The 25078-nt window shown below is 41.2% G+C and overlaps 1 protein-coding gene across 1 annotated transcript in view; it reads right to left on the reverse strand.

The window, feature by feature from the left end:
• WDR64 (WD repeat domain 64) overlaps positions 1 to 25078 on the reverse strand; it is a 74238-nt gene that overhangs the window by 10597 nt on the left and 38563 nt on the right. The window contains exons 13-23 of the mRNA XM_037069493.1: positions 24019 to 24142; positions 21877 to 22052; positions 19018 to 19194; positions 18473 to 18603; positions 15678 to 15779; positions 14622 to 14691; positions 13668 to 13704; positions 12966 to 13105; positions 11461 to 11566; positions 5862 to 5920; positions 1639 to 1748 (exon numbers count right to left, since the gene is read on the reverse strand). Coding sequence (XP_036925388.1) covers positions 1639 to 1748; positions 5862 to 5920; positions 11461 to 11566; positions 12966 to 13105; positions 13668 to 13704; positions 14622 to 14691; positions 15678 to 15779; positions 18473 to 18603; positions 19018 to 19194; positions 21877 to 22052; positions 24019 to 24142 — 1232 coding nt within the window. The remainder of the gene's footprint in view (positions 1 to 1638; positions 1749 to 5861; positions 5921 to 11460; positions 11567 to 12965; positions 13106 to 13667; positions 13705 to 14621; positions 14692 to 15677; positions 15780 to 18472; positions 18604 to 19017; positions 19195 to 21876; positions 22053 to 24018; positions 24143 to 25078) is intronic.

Consider the following 25078-nt stretch of genomic DNA (forward strand, 5'->3'; position numbering starts at 1 on the left):
TCTGGGAAGCACTTTATCTGCCCTTCTATTCTAAATGATAGCTTTGCTGGATAGCGTCATCTTGGATGTAGGTCCTTGCCTTTCATGACTTTGAATACTTCTCTCCAGCTCCTTCTTGCCTGCAAGGTTTCCTTTGGGAAATCAGCTGATATTCTCATGGAAACTCAGTAACTGTCACCTTTTCTCTTTCAGCTTTTAAAATTCTCTCCTTATCTTTAAATCATGGGTGATGTAATTATGATGTGCCTTGGTGTGTGCTGCCTTGGGTCCAACTTCTTTGGGACTTTTTGAGCTTCCTGAACTTCCTAGAAGTAAGTCTATTTCCTTTGCCAGATTGGGGAAGATCTCCATCATTATTTTTTCAAATAAGTTTTCAATTTTTTACTCTTCTTACTCTCCTTCTGGCACCCCTATGATTGGGATGTTGGAATGCTTAAAGTTGTCCAGGAGCTTCCTAAGCCTCTCCTCATTTTTTTTCTAATTCTTCTTTCTTCATTATGTTCCAGCTGAATGTTTATTTCTTCCTCCTTCTTTAAATTGTTGTTTTGAGTCCTGGTTTCCTTCCTTTCACTGTTAATTCCTTGTACATTTTTCTTTAATTCACTTTTCATAGACTTCACTTATTCCTCTATTCTGCAACCATACTCAACCATTTTTGTGAGCATCCTGATTACCAGTGTTTTGAACTGTGCCTCTGACAGGTTGGCTTCTTATCATTGTTTATTTGTATTTTTTCTGGAGCTTTGATCTGTTCTTTCCTTTGGGCCTTTTTTACTTTTTCTGGCAGTTCTGGTTATTTTTTTGTTTTTAAATTTGTTGTTATCCTTCTTTTGGTTGTGTAAAAAGGCACAGTGTGTCTATCTACATCTCTGTCTTGGCTGGAAATCCTATACTGCATATTCAAAAGTTGCTAAGAGACTAGGTCTTCAAAGTCCTCATGACGAGAAATAACTGTATGGTGATAGATGTCTTCTAGACCTGATATTAACTACCATTTCACAGCATAGACAAATATCAAATCATTATGTGTACACCCATAATTAACATTATCTGTAAATTACACCTTAATGAAAAGAGAAAACTGACCCTGAAGGGATGCTCTCCAGAGAACGTAATTGACCACAGTCCTAAGGAAAGCCACCCCTGTTCGCTCCAGTTGCAGCAAGCACTGTGCTAACCCCTCTGAATCAGGGGCAGCAGCCATGAAAAAAAAGAGTAGGCTTTGCAAAATCCACCACGTCATCATCAAAACAATTCGCTCACTTCCACTTTTCTCACTATTACTTTTCCTTCCCTATGACTTTAATGGTGGCTGATACTGTCATTAGCTTCCCTGGGCTTGGGCTCATCTCTCTGAGCTATCCACCATGCAGAATCCTCTGAAGCAAGTCTGCAAAGACACTTATTGAATGCATTTAGTCCACCATTTAGCATAGATGAGCATGGCCTCTCACTTCCTTGGACACGGAAAAGAATTCCAGGTCAATGGCCATCTTCTCAAAGCCGTTTTGTGCTCCCTTGATTTTTTTATTTCAGTCAATTAGTCAAGATTGCATTTAGGGCATGTACTTACACTGTAGCTCAATCGCTTTTCCTCTCAGACTCAAAACCCTGAGTGCACACCGTGGAAGTTCCTACCTTACGGAGCCATCGATGGAGGCAGTGAGCACCACTTGTCTGTCTTCTACATAGATTACCTGAATAATCTCTAAAGAGTGAGCACGCCAGGCAAGCAGCTGCTTGAATTTCTAGAGGGCAAAAATCATATATTATGGAATCAGCATATGCTGATCAAAATTCAATCTTCATCAAAACTATTAATCATTAAAGAGCTCACCTTATGAGTGAATGATATGGGGATAAGTGGAAGGTGGTGATGCCCCCACACCAAATAGCTCTCTCTTGCTTTAAGGTACCCAAAACTCTACTTTTATTTTATTATTATGTTTTTATCCTCACCTGAGGAAATGTTTTCATTGCTTGTAGAGAGAGAGGAAGGGGCAGAGAGAGAAACATCAATTGGTTGCCTTCCTCACATGCCCAGACCAGGGACTGTATGTGCCAGAACCAGGGATCAACCTGCAACCTAGTTATGTGCCCTGACTGGAATCGAACCCACAACCTATTGGTTATGAGATGACACACCAACCAACTGAGCCACACAAGTCAGGGTCCCCAAATTCCATATTTAGATATCTTTTAATCTACACGGTTGCCTGGAAGGAAAAGTACCTTCTGCCTTTAGCACTTTATTTAATTGAGGATTAGCAATTCATTTAGCTGAAAATTACTGGATAACCAGATGAGAGAATAGAATAGCCTTAGGATAAAGGTTGTGGGGGAACCCAGAGTGGGTATAATCAGGAGCTGGAGGAAGCAAAGTTGGAAGATGGAGACTAAAGAAGAGATTGGCAAGAAAAGACTTTTAGTATTTTCAAATTTCATCCAGATATAGCCCTGCCTATTTTGTTCTTTTTCTCCTTTTCTTAGGGGGTGCTGGGGGGTGGGTTATATATAATAACTACATACCACAAGGAAGTAACAAAAGAAATGGGCCCAGCACATTCTCTTTCAAAGACAATATGATGCTTGATTGGTACATTCCTTCAGGATACAGCTCAAGTTGAGAGCTGTGTGAACTAGAGTCAACCGAGGTGTTTGCTCTGCAGTCACATTTTCAGAGAGTATGTTCCTTCTGTCATTGATGGGCACAGACTAAGGCCTTACTTCTTCCTGGGCCCTCTACTTAGGAGTATTTGTGTAGAATTCTGGCATTGTAGGGGTCTCCTATGAGGCTTCTATTCATTCAAATGTTAAGAAAGGTTGGGCACAATTCCTCTGGAATTACTAGGCCTTTTGATTTAATTCCCTGTGGTTCTCCTTAGAGATCCAGGGTGACATCTGTCTGCAAGCTGTTTAGCAACCTCTGGTCATCCAGGGGCCCCTTCCCTGCCTTGATGGGGTTTTTTTTTAAGATTTTATTTATTTATGTATCTTTAGAGGGAAAGGAGAGAGGGAGAGAAACATCAATGTATGGTTGCCTTTTGTGCGTCCCCTGCTGGGAGTTGGCCTGTAGGGAACCGGCCTGCAACCCAGGCATGTGCCCTGACTGGGAATCGAACCACGATCCTCTGGTTTGCAGGCCTGTGTTCAATCCACTGAGCTACACCAGCCAGGGGATTTTTTAAGGCCAGTGTTTCTCTAATATGAGCCACGTCTATAGTAAGATATACGTTTTACTTCAAGACACAGGAAACGCATACCTGTATATGCATCTGAAATGAGTTTCAGTGTCTTTCACAAAAGGATACTTAACCTTATTATGTATAATGCACACAGACGCTGTCTATCCTATTCTATTGCATTTAATTCCACTTTATTCTTTTCTGTGTTTATGAAACTACTACTGCTTGCCACTCATTAACTTGATTTTATAACCCCCCGGTGGATTACAATTCATAATTGGAAAGACACTGCTCTAAGACTTACTTGTATGCATGTTCATACAACACATGCGTGGCCTTCTCTCTGTGGGCAGGCTTTCACCCTCTCTCTCTCTTAGACTATCTGTGCCCCATGGAGCATCTTTGCAACAGTGCTGGTGCAGGGGAGCCAGACTAACCTCTGATTGGCAGACTTACATACTAACTCTCCATTACAGTTATAATTTAGAACTGAGTGTGGCTTAGTGTATGGCATGGATTCGTCTTGGTAACAATGAAGCATCTTATAACCAGATTCTGTGGCATATTTATAAACAGGCAGTCATGTAAAAATTGGAAAATCGCATTGTTCACAGACAGAGAAGATTGAAATGAGGTTGAATGGGGAAAACTAATAAGTTATTAAAATAGATTCTCTCCTTTTAAATTGGTGGAAATGCTTGAAGACCAATTGCACTATCCTTCTAATTCAATATCAGCATATCACTTTGTTTGTTTGAAATATTTTGTAGGAATTTTGAAGGGTCTTGGTCCGTTTGTAGAAAACCCTTTAGCAAAAACCATATTTTCCTGTGAACACGAATAACCGAATATTGATCATCATCACAAGCAGGAGAAAACAATTAAGTAATCTTCTGCCTATGCGTGGTTCGGGACTATGATTATTTTGTCCGGCTCATAGCACGCCTTGTTCACAGGACATCTGTCGCTGTTGCTGAATGAAATGTTGTTGCTTCACAAGCCGAAGCTTGTTCTTTTCCATTCAATAGCAGTATGAGCTACGCGTATACATGGAAAGAGCACTGGGTTAGAGAACTAAAGCCCTGGCTCTGACCCTGGTTCATCGGGAACTGCCCCTGTCATCCTGGGAAAGCCACTCTCTGGTTTCTCCTCTGCAGAGTGAAGATAATCCCACGAAAGCTAAACACCTGGACTTCATAAAGACTACCGTGGATTCTTGGAAACAACCACAAAGCCCTCCACAGATGGAATGAAATAATATTTGAAACAATAGCCATTCTAAAATGCTCTGCAAGGAATCCAATTCTAATCTATGCTGCCATATGTGTATACCTATAATTCAAAAATGAAGCATTATTATTTAAGCTAAAGTTTAGCTTTTGGATTTGAAATAGTAGCTTAAAGGAAAATAAACCTATGCAAAAACAGTGCTTCCTTGTTGTACTCTTTAATTAGAGTTGAGTGAATCTTTATAACATATGTATATGTTTGTATATCCACCTATACACAAGAAGTACATCTTTAAGCCCTGGCTGGTGTAGCTTAGTGGATTGAGTGCGGGCCCGCGAACCAGACGATCGAGGTTTGATTCCCAGTCAGGGCACATGTCTAGGTTGCAGGCCAGTTCCTGGCAGGGGCCAGTTCCCGGCAGGGGATGCACGAGAAGCAACCATACATTGATGTTNTAATCTATGCTGCCATATGTGTATACCTATAATTCAAAAATGAAGCATTATTATTTAAGCTAAAGTTTAGCTTTTGGATTTGAAATAGTAGCTTAAAGGAAAATAAACCTATGCAAAAACAGTGCTTCCTTGTTGTACTCTTTAATTAGAGTTGAGTGATTCTTTATAACATATGTATATATTTGTATATCCACCTATACACAAGAAGTGCATATTTAAGCCCTGGCTGGTGTAGCTTAGTGGATTGAGCGCAGGCCCGCGAACCAGATGATCGAGGTTCGATTCCCAGTCAGGGCACATGTCTGGGTTGCAGGCCAGTTCCCGGCAGGGGCCAGTTCCCAGCAGGGGATGCACGAGAAGCAACCATACATTGATGTTTCTCTTCCTCTCTCCTTCCCTTCCCCTCTAAAGATAAATAAATAAAATATTTTTTTAAAACAGAAGTGCATAGTTATATGGTTATAAAATAAGGAGGTGTTGACATTTACATTATATTAACATTAAAAATAGAATATGTGTTTTAATTATAAGAAGGATTGAGACTAGATATGAGAAAGTTTCTTGAAAATAATAATAGTTGAACACAAGGTTCGGCTTGCAAGAAAAGGTTATCCAGTTTTCTCCTGTGAAGGTACAGAAGATAAAAAAAACTGACTGTGGAGGACTAGATGGTCTATGCATTTTTTGAAGTTCTGGGTTTCCGCATAGATTTGCACAAATATCTCAAAACGGGAAGTAGGTGTGGTGACCAGAGGCTGGCTCACTCACTCACTCATCCCTCTTCTCACAGGGAGACCAGTGTTGCCTGTCATACAGCTTTAGTGATGGTGTATATGACTTCAGTCATGAATATGTCACATGTATATGACATGTGACTAGAGACTAGGAGGTCTTGTTCTGTGTTTCTCTCTTTTGTTGTGATGTCTAGCACAGAGAAGTGCTCAATAAATACGTGCAGATTCACTAATTAAACCACAATGAAAGTTCTTACCTTTTCTTCATGAGGTGGATCCAGGAAGGAACCAATACTGCAAAGGATAACGTGTCCTTCTGTAAAAAATTCAAACATTGTAACATTACGTTGGGCATTCTGTTGTCTAAATGAACACTTCCCAGACTGCCAAGATATTGTGATTCAAGCATTTATAAGAGTAATCAATGTGGAATCTGAGACATCAGAGATGAAAGAAGAAATTTCCTGTTGACTTTTATATGTAGTGATTCTTTGTTGTCCCTGACTAAATAAGTCATAATGAGGTTGCCTTATACACTCAAAGTCAAAGTTCTTCAAGACATCAGGATAGATGAAGTGGAAATGAGTACTCCATGACCAAATGGAGCCCAGACTGTTAGGGATAATTATCCTACAACTCACATGATAGTCATGACAACTAGACTTTAAAGAGCAACAATGACTACACCTAGGCATATCGTATTCCAACTGCAAAGTCAAAGATGAAGTCTTGAAAGAAGCTGGTGGGGGGGGGGAATGTTATTTAAATAGAAGCAAAGATAAGAATTACGTCTGACATATTCAAAGAAACCGTGCATGCAAGAAGAGAATGGAGTGACATATTTAAAGTGTCAGGCCAAAAACTAACCACATCAACCTAGAATTCTGTATCTTTAGAAATTACCTTTCAGAAGTGGAGAAATAAAGACTTTATTAAATAGTAATCAAGATAATTAGTGGCAAGAACACCTACCTTGCAAGTAATATTTTTCAAAGTGCTTGAGAAAGAAGGAAAATGACAGATGAGAAAGCCAGATTGACATAAACAAAGAACATAAGAGAAGAAATGAGTAAAGATAAAATAAAAATAGTTTATTTAAATTAATAACAGCTACAAGGTTTTTTATTATGATGATTTATGAATACCTGAAATGAATCACAGTAGTGATATATGGGATGGGGGGGAGAAATTAGGAATACTTTGTTATTATGATGTATTTAACTACCTGTGAAGTGGTACAGTGTTATTTGAAAGTAGAAATGAATCTGATGTACATATTCATAGCAAACTCTGGGAAAACCACTAATTTCTTTTTTAAAAATGTATAATTAATATGCTAAGAATAGAGAGAAAATAGAATCATATCAGATAGTCACTTAAAACCACAAAAGGCAGAAAATGGGTGAAAGACAAAAATAGAAACAAAAAGCCCCAGGTCAACAAATAGAAAATAGTAAAGAATATGGTAGATATTGATTCAACTATGTCAATAATCTCTTCAGAGTATAGATAAACGAATTAAAAGACAGAGACTGTTAGAAAAAATTAAAAACCAGTACTTAACTGTATATTGTCTATAAGAAATCCATTTTAAATATAAAGAAATATATGGACTAAAAGTAAAGTGATAAAGATTTACATGCTAACACTAATCAAAAGAAGGCAGGAGTAGGTATATTAATTTCAAACAGAGAAGATTTCAGAGCAAGGAAAATTATCAGGGATAAAGGGGGGCCTTACTGATGTTACAGAGGTCAGTTCTCTAAGAAGTCATAACAATCCTCAATATATATGTGCCTAAAATCAATGCCTGAGGTAAAAACCAAAAGACCGTAAGTAGAAATAGATGAATCTACTTTTATAGTTGGAGACTTCAATCCCCTCCATCAGAAATGGACAGATCTGGCAGGAAGAAAATCAGCAAGGACAAAGTTGAATTCAGCAACTCCACCAATTAACTGGATATAATGGACATCTATACACGACTTCATCCAACAAGAGGAGAAAACACATCTTTTCCAGCTTTCCTGGAACATTCCCCAAGATAAGCCACATTCTGGGCCATAAGTCAAACAGTAGCAAATTTCAAAGAATAGCAATCAAACTGTATGCCCTCAATGTATAAAATTTATCATAGGTTGAAGAAGTCTCAACAGAAATTTTAAATATTTTGAACTAAATGAAAATGAAAATACAATTTTGGTGGGAAGCAATGAAGGCAGTGCTTATAGAAAAATTTATAGCATTGGGTGTGTATCAAAGAAGAAAGATCTTAAACTAATCCTCTAACGACTTCCGCCAAGATGGAGGCATAGGTGGAAACACTGTGCCTTCTCCCACGACCAAGTTTGAATACAACAAAGGTTTGGAGAAACAAAGACACAACCAAAGAACAAAAAATTGAATTATACGGAAGTCCGACTACATCTAACCGTTCAACGGGGACGGTAAGAGGGGCGGAGCCAGCAGCGAGCAGGGTCGGGCAGGACAGGGCCCCCGACCCAGGTGCACAGGCAGACGAGAACCAGCTGTGGTGCAGGGCAGACCGCGGGCGCATATTCGTGCACAGTGAGACAGACCACGCAGGCCCCAGGGGGCAAGGGCTGATGGGGGTGGCACACTCGCATGCAGTGGGACAAAACGCGTGGGCCCAGTGACGGCAGCAACTGCGGCACCGGTGAGGGCCGTGGCGGCAGGCGGCGGACAGGATGCCATAGTCCCTCTTTGACCCCACCCCCACATACAGCATCACAACCCAGCGACTTAGTTGCCCTGCAATACCAGTGAGAGCCATTGTCGCTCTTTGACCCCACCCCCACATACAGCGTCACAACCCAGCGACTTTGTTGCCCTGTTCTAGTGAACATTTTAGGGCTCTGATCCTGCTATGGAACAGGCACGAACAACCCGAAAGATGGCACAAGAAGAACTCAAAGTCCAAGAGCCAATAACTCTCAGCAACCAAGAAATTGCCAGCCTCTCAGAAGCACAATTCAGGACACTATTTATCAGGATGCTCACAGAACTGGTAGATTATAGTCACAAATTAGAGGAACATATGAAGGCTAAACTAATTGAAATGAAGGGAGATGCACAGGAAACCAATAGTGATGGAAAGGAAACTGGGACTCAAATCAATGGAATGGACCAGAAGGAAGAACAAAACATCCCACCAGAAAGGAATGAAGAAATGAGAATTCAAAAAAATGAGGAGAGGCTTAGGAACCTCCAGGACATCTTTAAACGTTCCAACATCCGGATTATAGGGGTACCAGAAGGGGGAAAGAAACAGCCACGAGTGGAAAACGTATTTGAACAAATAATAAAGGAGAACTTCCCCAGTCTGGCAAAGGAAATAGACTTCCAGGAAATCCAGGAAGCTCAGAGAGTGCCAAAGAAGTTGGACCCAAGAAGGAACACACCAAGGCACATCATAATTACATTAGCCAAGACCAAAATGAAGGAGAGAATCCTAGAAGCAGCAAGGGATAAGGGGACAGTCACCTACAAAGGAGTACCCATCAGACTGTCAGCGGATTTCTCAAAAGAGACCTTCCAGGCAAGAAGGGGCTGGAAAGAAGTATTCCAAGTCATGAAATCCAAAGACCTACAGCCAAGATTGCTTTATCCAGCAAAGCTTTCATTTAGAATGGAAGGACAGATAAAGTGCTTCTCAGATAAGGTCAAGTTCAAGGAGTTCATCATCACCAAGCCCTTATTATATGAAATGCTAAAGGGACTTATATAAGAAAAAGAAGATGAAAAATATGAACAGTGAAAGGACAGCAAACACACAGCTATTAACAACCACACCTAAAACAAAAGCAAACCAAGAGGACAGCTAGATCAGGAGTGGAACCATAGAAATGAAGAACACATGGAGGGTTAGAAACAGGGGGGTGGGAGGGGGAGAAGGGGGGAGAAGGCACAGAAAATAGCATAGACGGTAGGTAGAAAATAGATAGGGGGGAGGGTGAGAATAGTGGGGGAAATATAGAATCCAAAGAACTTGAGACACATGGTTATAAACTAAGGGGGGCAGAATGGTGGGGGAGGGAGGGTGTGGGTGGAAGGGATTGAAGGGGGGGAATAGAACAACTGTAATGGTATAATCAATAAAATATATTTAAAAAAAAAACTAATCCTCTAAGCTTGTACTTTGGAAAACTAGAAAAGGAAGACCAAATTAAATTTAAAGTAAACAAAAGAAAAGAAATAATGAAAATCAGAGTAGAAATCAATGAACAAAAAGTAGAAAATTGATAGATAAAATCAATGAACCAAAAGTTGAATCTTTGAAAAGACCCATCTTGTATTTTTTTAAAAGACTTATAACATAGCAGGTAAAGTTGATATAAAAAAGTGGAAGCTGTTTTAACAAAGAAACAACATTTTCCTGATCTCAGATTTCTCAACTATTCTGCTACAACCAGAAATGGTGTTACATAAATTACAGAGACTGACAGATAAATAAACATAAGATGTCACGAATATCAGAGTAGAAAAGGGTTGGTGGTGGGCAATAAAACCAGGTAAAATCAAGGCAACCTTAAACAAATGCTGTAAATGTACTAATAATATTGAATGCAAATGCAAACAATTATTTCCTGTAACTTCCAGAAGACTTAAATAATTGTTGGTACAAAATGGTTTGTTGTGACTTTCATAAAAAACTTTTGAAATGAAAAAAACTTCCTAAAAGAGAAGATATAAAATTTAAATATTAATGTCAGAGCCCTGTCTGAATGCAAACCTCCAGATCACATTAGCAAAAAAGTGAGGGGGGGGTGCAGAAAAAAGAGAAAGGCAAAGTGGACTAAGCTTTCTGTTTAACTGCACAGATGCTATTTCCGTCTAAATTCTAAAAAATTGGCTACTTTTTTTAGGAAAAATTTAAAGATAAACACCAGTAGAATTAAAATCTGTAGTTATGGATTCATGTACATTCACTGACACATAATTTATAAATGCATGGGAGAGAAGAAATGGGGGAAATTTACAATTAATTCAAATAACAGAAGAAAGGAAATAGAAAGGAAGCATCAAAGAAAAGAATAGTATACATGAAAGAATTAAGACCAATTAGATTAGTTATAATAATAAGTATAAAATAAAGTTCTTTTTTGTTGTTGTTGTTCCATTGATTTGTGCATTCATTGGTTCATTCTTACATGTGCCCTGACTGGGGATTGAACCCCCACCCTTGGCATATCGGGGCCACACTCTAACCAACTGAGCTACCCAGCCAGGGCTAAAATAAAGTTCTTTGAAAACAGCAATTCTTTTCCTCTCTGTTCATGCCACTACTCCCTTTAACAACAAAGAATAACACAACACAACTCTTTCAAGATCAAAGATGAAAACTTTACATTCTTCTCAATATGTAAGATAAGGGTAGTCATACACCCAACCTAAAGATGGAAGAAAGAGAATGTCTTGCTGTAAGGAAAGAGCTAGGAAGAAAATAGGTTCTTTTTGTAGGAGCAGAGGGTAGGCTGGGGAAAAAAAGCAATGACCATCAACTAAGAGTTTGGGAATTAAAAGGTAAGCATGTGAAAGATATGCATCAGCATTAAAACAAAATAAATGTACAGAGTTAAATATTAGTAACTGTAATAAACATTACCAAGTTGAATCTAGAAAATAGAAAATAAAAAAGGAGGATAGATTTACTTTTCACATCATTCATTGTTCTATTTGCTCTGCAAGCTAGTCACGGCCTTCTCAACACTCTCTCACGTTTGAATAACCCTCTCATTCTCTCGTATCAACATACATCACCCAATTTCCTATAGTCCTCATTATATCCTGTGGGTTAAGACACCCTTGGCCAACTACGTGAGGGTAATGCCTTACCGACGTTGCTAGTCAGTAGAAGCCTGGTGCAGGAATCGGTACACAGTGACGTCAGAGAAATGGCAGAATGTCTGGTCAGAGGGAGCACGTCTTTCAGCAGCCTTCCCTGCATAAAGTAGATCAACAAAATCTGTAAAATACTCATACAAGCTATTGCAGTTGAGTTCCTCTGTCTAACAAATCATCTGGACTACTGAAACGTGATCCTATTTGTAATGAAGTCATTTGAAACTATCCATAGGAACTCACTATTTTGAAATTAAGTATTCACAAAGGTGTAGACACCTATTAATGATAAGCATCTACACTCTATTATAGGTCATTTCTACATTTGGGGGTTGTTTCTTGTATTTCTCATGACCCCTCCATAAAACTCTGACCAGTTATACGTTTTTTAAACATTTTTTTCAGGTTACACTTAACCTAAGTGTATCTCACTTGGGTTAAACAGGAACGTTGGATTTGCTTTTTTAGAAATACCTAGTTTTGAATGTTGGCACAAGATTACAGACTGTAAGAGGTTCAAAGCATGTCAACATCGGAAAGAATTTCCACATTCATTGCCTTGCCTAGAGAATAAACCTCCAAACTTGGGAAGACAGAATTTGAATCTGCCACTTGTTTCTGAGATTTGCTTGGATATAATCATTTTTCCTCCTAAGTCTCTCACTCACTTATTTCTCTATCAGAAAAAAAGGCAGTGCCCCAATACTAGGATGACCTCAGGCAAAGTTGTTGGTAGACTAGTTTGTATTTTCACACCAAGAGTTTCCCCTAATAAGCTGGGATGCACGGCCTTGGAGGCTTTATCCAGCAGGGCGAGCCTGCCCTGTATGGCTGGATTCTGCTATATGCCACACCCAATGGTAGCTGTTTTTCAGTGCTTCCCTCTTGAGAGGAGCCTTACAAGGGGTACCCTCGCTCTTGCCTCTCTAACTAACTTCCCTGTCACTGTGACCCACCTGCTCAGCATCCTCCCTTCCATAAGCTCCTGCCAGCCAGCTCAGACTCTGCCTACCTGGCCATTTGTTACAAAAGCTGCTAGTACATGGAAGTTATATTTTCCACTGTAAAATGTCTAAGGATACCAAATACAGTGTAATAACTGCTAATAGCCTATAAACTATCGGATAACTAATAGTTTGTAAATTTATGGATAATCAACATTTCAGTATTCTTCTTTTACAGTAATATAACACTAAATTAAATACGCAATAAAATATTCAGCAGCATGTACTCCTAGCTCAATCTAAAGAAAAGAAAGATGCAAAATAGTTAACTCTGCAGTGTTGACAAGTTGATCTCTTGAGTTGCAAAACTGGCCTGCTTTAAAGTCTGAGTGGCATTTCCAGTGAGCAGTCTGCAGAACCAGCAGTTTGGCTAGAAGGTTAAAAACACTCTAAAACTGGATGCTACATGGAACCATAGAAGGCTAAGGTTCACTTAATGACCCTCCTTTTCTTCTCCACCCTCTGCTATTCCAGGAAAACGATGGGCGTCCTCACCTCCATCGTCCACAGGCGCAGGTGCCCATCCTGGTGAGCAGTGACCAGGAGTGGCGGCTTAGACTCCATGACACCAGCACCCCCAGGATGTCTTTTGTCCGCTGGCTTTTGCTCTCCCACAGTGACATCTGTTTGCTCACCTGTTGGAAAATGACTGAGCTACCATGGTGTTTGGAGTACTCAGAATTTCAAATTCTATAGCCTGCGAAAGAGGAGGCTGGCAGGAAACACCAAAAAAGACACATTCTTTCCTTAGAATTTTTTTTTCTTTTTTCACCCCCAAGAAGTTCAGTCAGGGCAGAGAACAGCAGAAGCATTAACAAGTGGAATCCTGTTCCCCCAGAAAAGACCTAAAGGGCTAATTTGGGATCCTATTGAAAGCCTCTTTATGATACATAACAGCTGAAACCACATAAACACTCAGTTTAAGTCTTATGTATCTAGTGTAAGATTCAGAAAAATGGCAGGAGGTTAAGAGGCTCAGCAATATTTTGGATTTTTTAAAATCTAGAATTAGTATTTAAAAAGGTATCATCATGATGAAAATGCTACCCCCTAGGAGCTGAACCCTAAATCTCCCCAACATTCAGTCACGGGAAGAGTATACACCTTCATTCGGATTTGTGGGATGTTCTATCACCTAAACTCCCTATTGCCAAGGAATCGTTTTGTTATAAGAAAGACAGGAGATTTTATACCGACCTTTAGACTCACTGTCATGTATGCTCTGCTTGCTTCCCTGAATCGTGAGAGAGAAAGGAGATATTTCTATAACGTTGTAAGCAAATGAAATACTGGATCAGCAGATTCTTCGGGTACTTCATACATATCTAAGCATGACAGTCGTTTTGGGGGTAATTCTTGGAAACCTGCATTGCAGAGATTTCCATGTGCATAAATTGGGCATTTGTAAGACAACATTCTCCTAGTGGCTTAGATACAGCATTGTAAGAGCAATTAAAGGCCTGATGCCTGCCACATTCTTAGGGCATATTATTTAGAATTCTATGAACAGCCATGCAAGTTAGCCTTATTGTGTACTTCTTACTGATGAGGAACTAGAAACTCTGAGATGAAGTACTTTCTGTAAAGCTGATCAGATAAATGAAACATTTAGATTCAAGTTCAAGCCCGACTCTTACATCCTTATAAGTTTATTCTTCCCACCATGTTAGTAGTTTTAAAAACATGTTTGCCATGAAAACTTCCCCTCAAACAAAATTCTAACTAGAAGCATAATGTGTAAAAATAAGTAAAGGTGAAACTGAAGACCCATTTGAAAACCCCACACTACATTATATAGTCTCTTCCCCACCCCCATAGAATGTGTGTAATACTTTTGAGCAAAAGGGTTATTGTACAGTTACCTTACAAACATAAAAGTAGAATACATAATTTATTTTATTCATGATTAGGTATCAATTCTTTGCAGATAGGAAAGCCTTCAGAAGCAGAAACCAAAAAAGGTAAAAACAGTTTAGGCATTGCTTTCTAAGAAAACCAACACTGAAGTTTTACATACACACTTATCCACAGAGGACCCTTCACCTTTACCTGCCCTCAAAGGAAGGGCTCCAATGCAACAAATTGCTGTTTGGGACCAACCACGTGGGGTGTAACAGGAAGACATACTCCCCCTGTCACTTGCTGGCTCACCTTGCTGCTCTGGGGCCCCTTACTGGAACCACGTTGGGACGAAGAGCACAGGGAATCCTGACTTAGTCGCCTATAAGAAGAGGGAGGAAGCCCAATAAGGAGAGGCTAAGATAGTCTATCATACTCAAAGGGTGCTCTGCTCTGCGTTCATTTCAATGGATTCCTTCTTTCATCCTCTGTAGACGCTGAACCACTCACTCACTCACTCACAAACAAAGCACACCCTGTATCTTGTGTAAGGAGTGCTCATCTGTCTGATACTAGCGGAGACGGTTGGGGAGCCTCAGGAGCTAAGGTTTGCTGCTGCCTGGTCTGGGAACTAAAATTGGGTCCTGTCTCTCGGCTGAGGCTAGATCTGGTCCCGAAGGCTCTGACACCAGCGTGGCAGGTGTGCGCTGGTGGTGTTGGTGGGGGTTCTGAGCACCCCAGTGACTTCACCCTGCAGTGTCCAGTTCTGGCCTCGCCCGGACTGTGCCATGCTCTGCTGGGTTGGGCTAAGATGTGCATTGGGGTTCTGGTGCAAGCAGATCCAAAACAAGTCCTCAAAATATTCTCAGAATAAGGAAATTTCCAGCCAAGGGGGAGACTGGGTGACCAAAACTAACACAGAGGTGTGTTTATCACGGCCTATTGGTAGAAAATCAGAGCTCTCGTGCAAATATGAAGAGAGAAAAATACTTTTTCCTAGATATGTAAATAATGGCCTGCTCTCTCAGACATGGGTGAAGATTGCTCAGTTTTAGGGGACATCCAGTGAAACCTGCTGCCATATGATTTGTCCCTGTTGGCCTTGCAAGTTGCATCTGCTTCACGTCTGTGCTCACAGAGTTGGATGTTGGCTGCAAGGGTGGCCAAGGGAGTGTGTTCCTTTTTGCTACTGCTGGGAAGAGGGCTGTGGGATGGACAGAGTGCGGGAATCGCATCTCCACATGGCAAGCTAGACCCTTGGAGACATCCACTCCAAGGGGCAGTGCCCTCGAAGAAGGCTAAAATGAAATAGTCTACTCAATCTATCTCCCCTTAATTGTATCTCTTGATTGGTAGGCACAAAGTTACCTTGCACATTCAGGGGTCCGGAAGAGGAACAGTATGTCATTAATTCGAAGGCGTTTGGAATCCAAGTCAGGATTTTCCATGAGGCAATCTTCAGGTCTGTATCTGGAAAAAGCACACATGTACGTGATAGATACTCACAAATCAGGTAATGTACATTACTTGTATTGCACATCCTAGGAAGAACTAATGAACTCCTAAAATGCCGATGTCATTGAACGTGCAGGGAAATCCTAGAGGTGGAGAGTGTGAACATATCTGTCTCAGTAAGGCTGTGTATAACAACATGACCGTTTAGTATTTAAATGTCTTTTAACTCAGCTATCTAGTCTAGACTTCCTAGTTACACAGGTAAGAGAAAGGACTTGTACAAACTTCCAGAAGTTTCGTACAGTTTAAAGAATAGAATTGTACTCTGGGAATAAGTGGAGACACATATTTGGATCGAGTATGGTTACTGCCATCAAGAACCTTAGAACTGAGGGGAGCAGCCAAACAGGTAATTCAGTGGTTATACTGTCCTTGTTACTTGAGTCTCTCACTGACCCAGATTCCAAAGCACCAAACACCTTTGTAGGCAGTTTCCTGGGAGGAGAGAGATAATCCCTCATTGCCTGCACTGGTGCTTCATTCTGAGCTCTTAAAGCCGCACTTAATGTTCCTTATAGGAAACAGAACTTATAGCAAAGTGTTCCTTTTCCTTGAGTGGAAGTTGCCTCTGCTAATTAGACCTGATGAAGGAGGAAGGAGCCTCTTGGGGGAGAACCAAATAGGAGCTTATGGGCCCTGGCTGATGTGGCTCAGTGGACTGAGCACTGCCCTGTGAACCAAAGAGTCACCAGTCAGAGTACATGCATGGATTGCAGGTGATGTCCCCAGTAGCAGGTGTGTGAGAGGCAACCACACACTGATGTTTTTCTTCCTTTCTTTCTCCTTCCCTTCTGAGGAGCTTGTGGGCTTGATGACTTGTTGAGCTCAAACTTTGCACACTTTTCTGCTTCGCAGATTAGCTGAATGGTGAAATGGACTATTAATTAGCAAAAACAATTTCGAGTTTTGTCCCCAAAGCTTTGACCAGGAAGAACTATTTCTCCTGACTGACGAAGGGATCTTAGGCAAAATTTGAGGTAGATGATCTCTACCATGAATGTTGACACTCTCTTTCATGTTTAAGCCTTTTAAGCTGGGTCTAATTACATTAGTCATTTCTGTGCTAAATTATGTGTTCTGCAAAATACTCCAACTATTTCAAATCAATAGTTTTACACAATCATCTTTTTCTCAGAAGGGGATGCTATGTGTGACCCTCTATAGCCAGTTATCTTCTCTGACTAGATGTTGACTTTGCATGCATCCCTGGGCAAAATGCCCAGCGCTCCATCGAGGGGGATCTCTGCCTTTAAACTGGACATGCCCTCAGGGTAGCTCCCCCTCTTTAGGCTGTGGCATCAGGACCACAGTCTGCGCCTTGTCCATCCATATGAACTCCCTTGGTGGTGAGTCATGTACAGCCAACAGTGTGAGAACGGCACTAATAAAAGGGTGAGGCACTGTGCAGCACATATTCGAGTGATAAGCACAAAGTCCGTGAGAAAACCCTAGGTGTGAGGGCAGAGAGGCAGGAATAGGAGGGCCAGAATCCCAGGGGAAGGGGCCAAGACCACAAGGGCTGTGGTACAGACAAAGGGGCTGCAGAAACAACTACTTCAACTAAAAAGTTCCAAGGAGAGTAAATTCAGGGTCTAAACAAGGAAGATGCATGCCCTGTCAAAAGCTGGTGAAAAGTACAGACTCAGCCTTGGATTGGAAAGGAGCATGGAGACCAGGTAGACCAGTAGTATGTAACACACTGTAAACAAAGAGTAGAGATTGCCTTTGCATTTTCTTCTTTTCCCCTCCCTCTCTTTCCCCCTCCTTACACCCCTTCCCTTCCTTCAATTGCTTAGATATACTTGGTTTTATTATTATTAATTCCTCAAGGTTCTTGCCCACATTGTAACTCAAAGTACGATATTACAAACTCCTTTGACATAGGGTGTTCACACTTGGCCCTTGCTTTCTAGCCCAATTGCACAACAGTGGATTGCTTATTATTTGCAATCCATCCACAGCAAATAATACAATGTTACATTATTTCCTTTACCATGGATGGCAGGGAGAGGATGATAAAGTTTCTGGCCATAGTATGAAGAAAATCTAGTTGGTTGGGTTTTAGAATTGCATAAGCCATGCCCTTGTTAGCACAGACCTGTAACGCATTAGATGTGTGGGGGTGATGGACGAGAAGGAAAATCTATCTAGAATGCCTCTCAGCATTCAACTATGGTGACTTGGTAGATGGTGGTGTCACCGGGAGTATATAGGAAGAGGAGTTGTTTGGGGGAGGAGTAGATTGGGGCAATGTTTGGGGCATGTTGGGCTTTAAGGTCCTGGTAATGGCCAGATATGCATGTGTGAAGCTCTGGGGAGATTAGAGTTTACAGCGAGTATGCATTTTAAGTGTTTGTTGAGGTTATACATTTGGACAAGATCACACGTGAAAGCAGACACTAACGTGAGAGGACTGAAGGTTCAAGCACTTGAGAAGACAAATCCCCGAGGCTCACCTTGTTTATGTGATTCTGGGATTAGACACTTAGAACATAGTCTCCTCCCATTCATGACTCCAGGAAACCTGCCTTGAGAGTCTTTACCATTTTCATTGATTGCTTTTGCTTGTTTGTCTGTTTTAGTATCGAACGTTACTTTGGCTCTTCCGTAGTTCAACTAACATTATTTCAGGGAAAGATGTGACTTACAGTTCTTTGACAGTGGATGTTACAAAGTTCCATAAGATGATCACACCATTTAAGGTTCCAGCAGCTATCAAGTTATATCCTTCTATTTGCAATAAATCAATGCAGTTCACTTGGGTACAAGCTGCAGGGTTCTGAAGAAGGAAGGAAACCGACTCAGGGACCATCCTGGACACAGGACAGACATATGCATGCACTTGGTTACTCGAGAGTTAACTTAAAGTGTCTTACTGTGATTTTTCAAAAAATGTATTGAAGTGTAGTTGGCGTACAGGAGTATATTTATTTCAGCAGTGCGACATAGTGATTTGAAATGTATATGCTTACCACGTGATCTCCACAAGTCTGAAAACCATCCGCCCTGCAGAGTTACTCTGAGGTTATCGACTATATTCCCTGTGCTGTGCGCGACCTCCCCACGACTTCCGTATTTTGCAGTTGAAGCTAAGTAATAGTTCGGGGAAGTTCGTCGTGATGTTTTCTGTATTTTTGTGTTTATTTGTGATATTCCACACTAAAAAGGAAGAAAATCAAGAAACGGAACTTACACTAGCACGTGGAGAAGAGGTTTCCTCAGCTATCAATGTCACATCCGGGAAAGGAATGGCCATGCTCCTCTCTTTAGCAGATGACTTCAGATGCACAGGGCGATTAACACCTTGTAGGACAGGTGTGGCGTCAGGCAGCTCCCATATCACCGTGAGACAAATATCACTTTCTTTGCCCTGTAACAGACATCCAGTGAGTACCTGACAAACTCAATGAACTATTTTATTTTGAGCTGTTGTAAGGATATAGAGAAAAATAGAACATATCATGATGTATCTACCACACGTTTTTATCCAGTCTTAAGTTCTATCCATCCTTCCCTAACTTAATTCTTCTTTCTTCTTCCCTCTCCAGAGGTAACTAGAAATCTGAATATGGTGTTAGTTATGAAAGTTTGAATATTTTTATATAAACAAATACATATATTCTACATAAACATATATGATACACACACACACACTGCGTTCAGGCTTTTAACTTTTTTATAAATGTTATCCAATTGTACAGATTCTTCTTCAAATTGCTTGCTTCTGAAACTTATATTTTTGAGATTTATACAAGTCATTACATGGAGTTCTAGTTCATTTATTTTTAACTGCTTTGTAGTATTGCATAAATATATTATAATTTAGTTTTTCTCTTAGTGATGGATGTTCAGATTGTTTTCAATTTTTTTGCTGCTTTTTAAATTTTTTTAATTGTTTTTATTGTCACCCCAGGACATGCTCATTAATCTTAGAGAAAGGAGAAGGAAAGGAAAAAGAGAAGGAGAGAAGGAGAGAAACATCGATATGAGAGAGAAACATTGATCAGTTGCCTCTCACATGTGCCCTGATTGGGGACCAATCCTGCAACCTGGGTATGAGCCCTGACCAGGAGTCAAATCTGCTGTCTTTTGGTTTAGGGTACGATGCTCCAACCAGCTGAGCTACACCATCCAGGGCTTTTGCTGTTGCTTTTATGAGCAATTGCTATGGCTTCTTTTAGAGCAACGCCTTGAGCAGAATGATCAAGTTGTAAGGTATGCACATCATCAGCTTCACCAGATGTTACTAAGTGACTCTTCCAGGGAGTGTTATCTACCTCCACTTTCACCAGGAGTAGGTAAGAGTTCTTTCTTCACATTCTTGCCAACACTCGATTTTACTTAATTTAATTTTTTGGCCTGTCTGATGGGTTTAAAATGGGACATTTCAAAATTAATTTTACAATTCATTATATTAATCTCATTTTCTGAATTAGTGAGTTGAACTTGTGTGTGTGTGTTTGTGAGACATTTGGGTTTTCTTACCTGTCCCTTGTCCATTTTAATCTTGAGTTATTTGTTTTTATTTCGGATTTGTGGGATTTCTTAAGACACTCTTGTTCCTAATCTTTTCTCAGTTACCTGGGGGTACAGTGAGTAGTCTTTTCATACCATGTGACTTGTTTTTCACTTTTTTAAAAAGAAAAGTGATTATTTTTCATGTGAACATAGCAGAGATATTTTGTTGTATCCCATGTATGAAAATGTTGTAGCTCTCCATAGTTTCATCTTGTTTTTTTTAATGTCCTTTACATCCTCCCCCCATAAAACTCTTGCATATTTTTGTTGAATTCATTTTAGGTGCCTCATATTTTTCTCTGCTATTACATATAATCATTTATTCTACCTTCTAGTTGATTATTATCAATGACATGCTATTGATTTTTGAATTGTGAGTTTTTATATGGGGATAAAAGACAAATTTTTAAGGCTGAATGCAGCTATGGTAAAGTGGAGAGAATATCAGTCTAAGTGTGAAGACAACGCATTTCTAGCCTTGGATCTAGTGAGAGACTGAGGAAAGCTTATGTTTGGGAGGCCTTATTTTCCTTGTTTGTAAAATGAGTACTTCAGCCTCTTGTGAAAAGACCAGGCAGTTGCACAAGCTCGTTTCTGAGACTTGAGAAAATAAAGTCAAGAATGTTATGTGCAGGACAGATGTTACATTTCAAGCCATTACAGACAGGTTTGTGGTCATTGAAAAGAAGTACATAGCACTCATGGGCATGTGGCCTCAGAGCACAATGCACTAGCCGTGGTCCCAGGCTACTGAACGGGATGACGGAGGCCGTGTTTGCCTATTTGCTGGTTTGCTTAATGAGGCTGAGGGTCTGGAAAGGAGAGGTCTGGTGCTTCTTTCCTTCGCTCTACTCGCAGCTCCAACCCCAGGAATGAACTGCATTCCTGCCGCATACATTTACTGTTGTGTACCTTACAAGAGATTTCTTATATTTCTTTATGGGAAGAGTGTGTTCCATCAAGGAAGTTTTTCACTTCTTTTTTCAGACTTCATCTTTGCCAGACTTGTTTTTCTCTGACCTTAGCTTTCAGAGGTCTAATGATGATGATGGTGATGGTAAGTAATAATAATGAGTCCTTGAGTTCTAGGCAAAGACAGATTCACTCAATAATCAGAATAAATGAATGATCTAGCCTTTAACTGAAACACGAAGAAGGCATTGTGAGGTAGCAATAGAGTCACAAGAAAAATGAATTAGCCTACCTCAAACATCCCATACAGCCCTGAGCAGACTGCATCACTAACCTTAACGGAAACAAAGCAGTTTTGGTAACAATTTTAAAAAGTGGCTTGAGCATCCCTGAATGCAATAGGAACTCTAAGGGAGGGAAAGGAACCAACACGCCCCCTTCTTCTGTGCTCTGTACTTGGACCTGGGCAAGGTTACTCAGGAGCATCCTAGGAAGGTGGTGAGGAAATGCCATCCTTAGCCAGCTGGCAAAAGAGGAGTTCCGTGAGGGAATTATCCACTGACTTAGCTGATTTTCCCCAGAGGAGCAGGGAGAGTCCCAAGGTCAATGCAGAATTGCAAACCTGGATCATTTTGATCTTCCCGCTGTGCTCCAAGGCGAGGAGCAGGGACTGCTGTTTTTCTGGCGTTTTCAGAAAAATCAGGCGTTTCACACCATGCTCTTCCTCCACCCAGTCTTTCCCTCTGGGCAGCGTTTTCATCTCCTGCCCGCTGTCGAAGTCCCAGATTTTAACTGTTCCTGATCACACACAGGAAAGACTTGATGGTTAGAACAAATGTATAGAAAGCTTGGCTTTCATCTCAGTGAAAATGGATGTATTGGAATGCTTTCTGCCAACAATGTACCCCCTATTTATTTCCTACCAAGGAAATGTGAATCTCCCTTGCCTTGCTGCACACAAAATATTATTTCTGGATGCCTCGATTTGTCACAGCATGATGGAAACTAAACAGGACTGAGCAATACCTTGAAACTGTGACAGTTTTTCAGACGCTCTTGTCTGAGCTTTCTGTCTTAAATGGATCTTTGCTGCCTTTATTCTCCCAGCACTTTCCAGATTGCTAAATAACCCCCAGTATCTCCCAATTATTATTAATAGTAAATACCATTGTTGCAATAAGGTCCCAGTTTCGAAGGTGCTGACATGTCTTAGGACTTTAGTTCTCACTGGGTAACAAAAGGTTTAAGAGAATCCTAGCAGATAGGAAACCATCAAGTGTTGAATTGTTTTGATGGTTGTTACAGGGGGGAAAATACAAAAGGAGTGTTCAGTTTCTTCTGACATTTGAAATTACAATTTCTTTTGAGTGAACATCACTCATTTAATTAAGTAATCTTGATAAAGGGGCCAGGAATGGGGATAAGCAGTGTAGTTGTTGGATGCCTAGTTCAAGGTCAATACTCAGTGTCAAGAATCAGGCTCTGACAGGGGCCTTTACAGGGGCCACCTCAAGGTTAGATCCAGGAGGACACCCCTCACAGCACTTTGCCTCCACTCCCTTAACTGTCGATATTTCAAAGGACTCTAGACTCCAGCACTAACAACATAAAAATGCTGTGCTTGCATGAAAATAGTACCATCTCAGTCGCAGTGAACTGCTTAATGCTTATGTCTGATAACATTGTGCACATTGCTCAGAGGGTCTCTGATGACTGATTTCCACCTTGTGCAGGGTGTGCTGCTAAGATCAGTGGACTGCTTTCTTAACAAGGGTCCCACATGAAGAGCAGCTGCGTGCCTTCACACCCCGTCAACTCAGCAGTTCGATTTCATTTCACGGGCAGTGTCGCCTACTTTCAAAATCAGACTTTACATTAGGATGTTCTCTCAAGACATGGACTGCACTACCAGCCAGCATTTATTTAGTAAATATGTCTCTTTAGGAAACAAGTGTATTCTGCGTGGTGCCTGCATAAAGCAGTTCTGTGGTGCAGACAAAGCAGCTCTTGCCCAGAGTTAAGAACATGATCCGTGGGGCCGTGGAAATGGGAGGAAGATGGGGAGGGCTGGGGGAGGGGGCTGGGATGGGAGTAAAAGGCAGAAAACTGTACTTGAGCAACAACTAACATATGTTAAATTAATATATAACATATGAGGTGTGAAGGGAGGCAGGCGGTAGTTCCCCAGTTCCTGGAAGCCCCACGGGATGCTCCCTAGCACAAGGCACATCAAACACCACAGCACATCCTGAGCCAGACGCCCTCCCTCGTCTGCACGGCACATGCCCCCAAGGTGCTCGCACATGTGAGCAAGTCCAAAGGAGAATTCTGGGAGTTACGAGACAAAGCTGGCTAGATATTTTGTCTGGCTCCCCAATCAACTGTTAATAAAAATATTATCAGCAAGTACTGAGTCTAATGTCTATCTCTTAGCCGATGATACCCCAAAGTAGACAGAATGAGTCAGTGCAGCACAGGTTAAGTCAGGCCAAGGATGGAGTGAGATTGTAGGTGTGAAAGACTTTTGCAAACTGGAGAGCAATTAGATAAGTGTTGTGGAAGGTACCGATTGTTTTGAGTATCAGTATCAGGGCATTAAGGCCCATGAAAGATGAGCCCATCACTCCTCACCCGGGCACTGCGACCTCACTCGCGTGTTTCAGCCTGGTTCCTGCTCTCCCCATAACCCAGACAGCTAACGAGTTTCTCGGACAAATTCTCAGAGCGCTAACGCAAGGAGGCTGTCAGTGAATACTAGTCTGACCATTATATGCTCCCGTGGCAAAGAGATATCCACTTTCATTGATAGATGCAGAAGTCAGTTCAACATTGAAGCCGTGAGGGTCTAAAATCTGGTAGATTTGGAGGCCAGTCTCAAGTTCCCATACCTGTAGGTAAGAACAACATCAATAACACAATCCAATGCCCTTCAGGGCTTATCAAAATTTCACAATATTCAAAACAACCTCAAGCGGGGTGTGGTACCCATCTAATGCCTTTCCCAGAATTCCGCCACAAATGTTGGTGTGATCAAAAAGTGATGGAAGATGAGACACCACCCAGGAGTGTTGTGTCTCGGCTGTCCTGGAGTGTGCTGCATGTGCCCAGGGCTGAGACAGGCAGTGACTCTATTCCAGGGAGCGCCTGGCTGGGAGGAGGTACTCAATCGCTATTGTAAGTATACAGCAAGATAGAACTGTAACAGTTATGAGTTCAGAAGACAAAATACCAAACTGGGTTTTTTTTCTCTCTTGACACTCATCCAAATTAGCTTGGGGGGGGGTCACTGGACAGAATCTGTGGTTAACAGCATGGAATCTAAGAGAACCCTGGGGAAGGAGCTCACTGACTTTTCCAAGGAGTGTTGTGATTAGAGAGATGGCTTGGGCTCCAGAGAGAAAAAGAGAGACAGAGAGAGAGAGAAGTCGGGGGAAAGGCTGAGACTTCAGAGAAGGCTGTCCCTGGAACTAGGCTAGGTGTAACCAGAAAGCTCAGAAACATGTCAGGACTCTTCATTCTCTGTCTTTGGAAACACAGTAGAGAGTTTATATTCCCGCAGCCCTTGGGTGGGCATTTCCCCTCTTCATGGATGGGCTGGGTTCACACGTAATAAAACTGAAGGGGCAACCCAGGATGGATTTTTTCTTACATTCAAGCTGTTTGGGGGCAGGGGCAGCACAAGCAAAGGGCCAGGGGCGGAAGGCAGCACTGGTGGCTCCTCGAGGGAGAACTGCTGAAGCTGGGGTGGAAGAGGGAGGGGGAAGAGCTGCAGAACCAGCCTGGGAGGCTGATAACGCATGCCACCTGGGAAGTGGTGGCACCAA

The sequence above is a fragment of the Sturnira hondurensis genome, unplaced genomic scaffold (genome assembly GCF_014824575.4).
Source record: "Sturnira hondurensis isolate 20B ecotype Veracruz unplaced genomic scaffold, ASM1482457v3 Scaffold0018525, whole genome shotgun sequence".
Lineage (NCBI taxonomy): Eukaryota > Metazoa > Chordata > Mammalia > Chiroptera > Phyllostomidae > Sturnira > Sturnira hondurensis.